This window comes from Halichondria panicea, chromosome 5 (assembly GCF_963675165.1).
Source record: "Halichondria panicea chromosome 5, odHalPani1.1, whole genome shotgun sequence".
Taxonomy (NCBI): Eukaryota; Metazoa; Porifera; class Demospongiae; order Suberitida; family Halichondriidae; genus Halichondria; species Halichondria panicea.
The window spans coordinates 4,198,513-4,204,512 of NC_087381.1; the positions used below are offsets into that span (position 1 = coordinate 4,198,513).

The following is a 6,000-nucleotide window of genomic DNA, read 5'->3' on the forward strand; positions in this document are numbered from 1 at the left end:
TTTGTGGGGGAATATCTGGAGCTAGGAAGTAGTCACGGTTGCTTGAGAGTGATCAGAGTGTAGAGGAAGCATTGAAATATGCAGTAGGCATAGCCAAGTTGAGTATTATGCTGTTTATTGTTAGATATTTGCATAGCAGTGTGACAATATGGATTCAAAAGTACATTTGTTTGCGGGGGAGTTGCTGGTTAACAATAGATTGTAACATGGCTATTGTTTAGTTCTACATGTTACTTAATGATCCCCATGTGCAGTCAGAAAATATTTTCCTTGCTAACCGTTACTTGCTAACCGTTATAGTTTTGGAAATATGCTAATTCAAACTTACCCGAAAATTGCTGTAAATTGCTTTCCTAGGTATGGGAGGAAGAAAATTCAAACTTTACAAAAAAAGTGTGCTGTCATGTTCAATTAATCATGTTCAATTAAGCTAACACCTGATATCGCTAACACCTGATATCAAAGTATTCCCGATATCAATTCCTCTCAAGGCACTGGAGCAAGACACAGACGACACAGACTACACAGTGAAGCTTCCTATCCAACACTTTTTTTCCGCTCCGCTCCTTACTACACAGGCGTTGAAACTGAGGCTAGAGAAGAATGAGGCTAGAGAAGAAAACTCTTCCACTTCTTGCTGTTGTGCAAAATGAGCCTGGCTGAAGGTATACATGTAGCACCAGTTGTACAGGTTTCTCTGCGCATTAATGAGAAGATCTCTCGTGGAGCGTTTCATTTGTTGGTCGAATCATTCCTCCGAATGCACCATCAATGTTGAGCCTCCCACCAACGATCAACCATCGATGACATGACTACCCTGCTGGATTTTTTCGCCAACTGTCAACTTTGCTGTGGTAGCAAGGAAGAGAAACTGTTGAATGTAATCAAACACAAGGACTCAACACTCCAAGGTAAGTGAATATTACATGTGCACTTGTGCAATATTTCATTACTTTCTTTCAGGTCAAAACTCTGCAACGATTGACACATCCTCGTGTCAGCCCACAGTGAGGCATAGAGACTGCCATTACCTCCTACCACCATCTTCTAGCTGTGTACGATGCCCAAAATGCACTCGCCATCGCTCTTCTCTTCTAATACAATACAATCTAAGCGCCTGGAAAATTCTACTCCATCAAAAAAAACCAACTATCGATTCCTCTCCAAACAAGGACTTGTTGATCGAGTACAACTGGTTCACTCACAACTGGTTCACTCACAAGTGAAAGTGATGACAAAAAGAAATTTGAGACTGAAGAAGAAACTCGAAACTCAATTCGAAGAAAATGGTATGACTGATGACTGTGAGTGAGGAGACACACAATGACCTCGCTACAGTTATTGAGAGGAATTCCGACATAGTTGACTCTCTGCCTCCCAACTCATTTCAACGCCTGTTCTGGGAGCAGCAATTAATAGCCATGTCCAAGCCAAGTTCGAAGGCCAAGGGTGTACGTTACCATCCTCTCATGATCAGATGGTGCTTGTATCTTCAGTATCATTCAAGTGGAGCGTATAATGTAAGTGTTCAGCATAATTCTATATGCTGTCTTATTCTACTTGTTGATTCCTCTCTTACTTTTGCAGCTCTTGAGAGAGAGTGGGATTCTAGCCGCACCCTGCGTGATTATACTCATTTCGCTAGTGCCAAGCCAGGATTTTCAGTCAAGGTGGATAAGATGTTAATCGATGCTTCTAAGGTTGCTAGTTGTCCAGAGCGAGAAAAATACGTACTGCTTCTCCTGGACGAAATGCACGTCAAAGAAGATTTAATTTTCAACAAGCATTCGGGGGAGCTGATTGGATTTTCCAATCTTGGTGACATCAACAACCATTTGGAAGTCTACTTACGGTCTCTTGACACTGACATTGAACAGTCACCTCCCCTTGCCAGATCTGTCATGGTATTTATGGTGCGAGGGCTATTTACGAAGATGCAGTTTGCGTACGCACAGTTCCCGTGTTGCTCTCTGACGGACGACAAACTGTACGCACCATTCTGGAATGCTCTTTCCCGGATTGAAAACTGTGGACTAAAGGTTTGTATACTTAAGTATAATTATGTAGTATTCATTTTATTATACTCAGGTGCTATGTGTCAAGAATAAGTAATATACTCAGGTGCTAGGTGTCAAGTATAAGTATTAATTTTATTATACTCAGGTGCTAGGTGTCACAATGGACGGGTGTGCTGTCAACAGAGGATTCATGAAGTTGCACCAATCCTCCGACTCATTTTTCTACAAAATCACGAACCCCTACACCTCAGAGAGTCGGCCAATTTTTTTCTTCTCAGATCCTCCTCACCTTATGAAAACCGTATGAAAACCGCTAGAAATTGTCTATTCTCTACAAAAAGAGAACTGTGGGTAAGTATACTTGCAGATATAGCTATACTGGCGTGTATTCAATGGCATACATGTGTTTATTTTTAGAATGAGGGGAAAGACATCACGAGGCAGCACGTTGTGACTCTTTATGAAGAGGACCAGAGGGGTGGTCTGGGTCTAAGAGTCCTACCCAAGCTTAAGTACGAGCACCTTCATATGACCTCTTTTTCCAAAATGCGAGTGGATTTAGCTGCACAGGTAAATTTTATGTGTATTTATTAATGTGTTTGTAAGTATGCAATCACTACAGGTGTTGAGTGAGTCCGTTTCAAAGGCACTTACTTTAAGGGGTGGAGAGGCAGCCGAAGGAACAGCCTGTTTCTTGCTACTCATGGATAAATTCTTTGATTGCACAAATGTGAAGAAGTATTCAGCTGGTGCCAGGTCACGCAAACCATTTCAGCTACCCTACTTAAGTGCGGAGGATGAGAGGCTAACAGTATTAGGCCTAACAATTACCAATTACGCACGGTTTATCAGTAAATTTTATATCATATAGTGGCTGAAGGATGTCTTCTTGGTATATCTGGACAACTGGGAGATTTCTGTCAAAGAGAGAGGGGCTTTCAACAAGAGGGAGCAGAACAAGATGCAGCTGAGCCAAGAAACATTGCTAGGACTTCGAATGAAAACCATTTTTCTGTTCAGTTTTCTCTCTTATCGAGTTGGTGAGATTTGTATTTACAATTCCTGGGGTGAAGTCATTTCTTACTCAAAGGATCTGCCAAGACCCCCTAGAAAATTTTTTTGGATGTCAAAGACAAAGGGGAGGGACACACGACAATCCCACCGTTGCCGAATTTGAAAAAAACATGCAGGCATTAAGAGTGATCAATTCCTCAAGGTCTACCCAAATTCCTCAAGGTCCTGCCAAGGGTAATTGCAGAGGATTTAGTAATGAAAGTATTTTGACTGATAAAGAGAACACACCATTACCTAACACACCATTATCTAAACGTCGCAAGACTAGAAAAAATTAATTTTTGTAATCACATACCCGCATTGCCAATTTCTATATATCCATGCGATGCATGCAGCTGTTTTCCCAACATTAAATTTTCATGTTATAAGGGCCATTATACAGGATATAATTATTATACTTACTATAATTATACTAAAATTATACGTTCATGTAGAGTTCAGTTTCTTCCTCAGTGCCTTGCTCTTTTGAAGGCTTGTTTTCGTTGAAGACTTGTAATTCTCTACCCAAACACTTGCAAAAGAGAAACCTCTTATTGTGATATATAAATCAGCAACTAGTTTTAGTAATTGTTTTTAGTAATTGTGGGCTCTCTTCTTGTTCCCAATCTCCTCCCACAATCGACCAATAAAACAAAACGTCGTCATTGCCTACAACAAACTTGCATATCTGCTCCAGATCAAAACATCGTTTTACTGTTAAATGCTTTCGTAACTCCAATTCCATGGCAAGAAATACCTGAAACGTCATTTCATTTACACGGGTCAATCCCCCACGATCAATGGCATCAACCCAATCATTTGCTGTGCCACCTTCTTTTTCATCATCAAGGAGGTCCCAGATACAAAGTTGTAGTTCTTCTTTAACCCTTTCCCCGTTCAAGCCGTCATATGACGGCCACTCTAGTGGTAATTTTCAAAAATTTGCTGTGTACGCTGTGTTGGAGCTATGCACACACTGTAGGTCCCAGCACATGCACATTGAGCTGCTCTTTCACATGGTATCTTTAATATGCTGCCTCGAGGTACGCTTGGTACAATAATGTCGAAAGAAAAGTGACCGTTTGATAATGTTTCAAGATCTTCGTAGTACAACCTTAGTGAGGTTCTAAGGTTCTAGAGCAGCTACACAGTGAGAATATCAATGCTTATGGCCTTATTGAGTGAGAGGATAGTGACTGGGATCATAGATAGATAAGAAGCTACCTCAAGCTAAAGAATATCGAGCCTGAAGGCCTGAGGAAGAAGCTCCTGCGATTGATAAACTTCTTGGATCTGGTAAGTCTAGAGTAGCATATGTAGTCTTGTAGGCTTCAGTATAACTGTATTTAGGCTAGTTAGTACAGCAGTGGACATCATGAGCCACCATTGAGCCACCATTGAACTTGTAAACCTGTGTGTAGGTGAAGAAAACATTTCCTGGGAAAAGGGCATCTGCTGGTACGACCTCACAGAGAACTTTATGCAGATCTTCATTGAACCATGTCACCGTGAGAACATTGAGAACACTTATTTAGTGTATTTAGTGTCTTTAGCCACTTTGTGCCCTCATACAATATTATTTGTGTACATAATTGTGAATGTTTGTAAACAATTGCTAATTAGTGGGGGTGGTCAGTTGCTAGGTAACGAAGATGGTGTCAAGATACCTCTGGGGTCTGCGCTACCTGTAGGAAATAGTTACAAGTCATTTCAATGTATGGTTCATGATATATGAATTTTTAAAGAAAATTGTTATTTATTCTGTATTTTCTTGTTTTAATTAAAACGGGGAAAGGGTTAAGCAGATTAGCAGATTTCTTTAATTTTTTTAAAAGAGATCTTGGCACATAGCCAGCTGCGTATCTGAGGGCATTCATTTCCATTTCGTTTAGATTTGTTACCTCATTGGAGTCCTGCTTATCTATTGGACTTGCCAGCTTCACCAATTCGTCGAGTAAACGGTCTCCAACACACTGGTAAAACAGAGGAGAAGCATTTACATCTAGTTCCTTCAAAAATTCTTTCCAATTTGAACAATAGATTTGAGAGCATCTCAACCGGTGGTATCGCTGCCAGAAAGACTCCCTTGAGGCTGCAGTTGACTTCATATCAATGGGGGAAACAAGAGTGGAGCAAAACTTATCAGCCTGTTGCTCGTGAGACGAGTTCTTCAGCCACTCTGTCATCATTGTCCCAGCTAAAAGGACAGCCCTTGCATTCTGACTGGAGACTTTGGTGAACATGTCATCATTAACAACTTTTTGAACAGCAGACAGAACATTAACAAGAGAAACAGCTGCAAAAAGTACAAGGAAATGGGGTTAAGGCTACTATACTACCATACACTTGAGCTTTATAGTCTAAGCAATTATAATAGCTAGGTGACTTTGTAGAATAATAAAAACTTACACGGAGAGACACTCATACTCGTATGCAAAGTAGTAGGCAAAGTAGTAGCCATTCTCTTGCAAAGATTTCCAATAAAAAAGCATCAAGCTGTACTTCCTGTCAATTTCCGGTGCGACACGCATGGGCCGCGCAAAATCCATGTGTTTCCAATCCCTTCCCTTTACTATCTATGATATCAGTCACTGTCCTCAGTCACTGTCCTCTCACTCTACAAGGCCATAAGCATCGATATTCTCACTTTAGCTTCCCCCTGAGGTTGTACTACAAAGATCTTGTAGCAATTATAAAAAGGTCACTTTTCTTTCGACAATTCTGATGGAACCGTACCTCGAAGCAAAATATTAAAAATACCACGTGGAAGAGCAGCTCAATGCGCATGTGCTGGTACCTGCAGGGTATGATCTCAGTCACTGTCCTCAGTCACTGTCCTCTCACTCTACAAGGCCATAAGCATAGATATTCTCACTTTAGCTTCCCCCTGAGGTTGTACTAGGAAGATCTTGTAGCAATTATAAAACGG

General features: G+C 40.8%; 1 protein-coding gene and 1 pseudogene across 1 annotated transcript; one reads left to right on the top strand and one right to left on the bottom strand.

The window, feature by feature from the left end:
• The first annotated feature begins 172 nt into the window (after positions 1-172).
• On the top strand, positions 173-3,469 carry LOC135336264 (uncharacterized). The gene is made up of 7 exons (XM_064532019.1): positions 173-911; positions 964-1,520; positions 1,588-2,039; positions 2,164-2,369; positions 2,436-2,588; positions 2,641-2,829; positions 2,890-3,469. The coding sequence occupies exons 4-7, from the start codon at positions 2,322-2,324 to the stop codon at positions 3,193-3,195; spliced, it is 696 nt and encodes a 231-aa protein (XP_064388089.1). The 5' UTR covers positions 173-911; positions 964-1,520; positions 1,588-2,039; positions 2,164-2,321; the 3' UTR covers positions 3,196-3,469.
• Positions 3,470-3,518: 49 nt separating this feature from the next.
• LOC135336374 (uncharacterized) lies at positions 3,519-5,496 on the bottom strand (annotated as a pseudogene).
• Between the last annotated feature and the right edge of the window lie 504 nt (positions 5,497-6,000).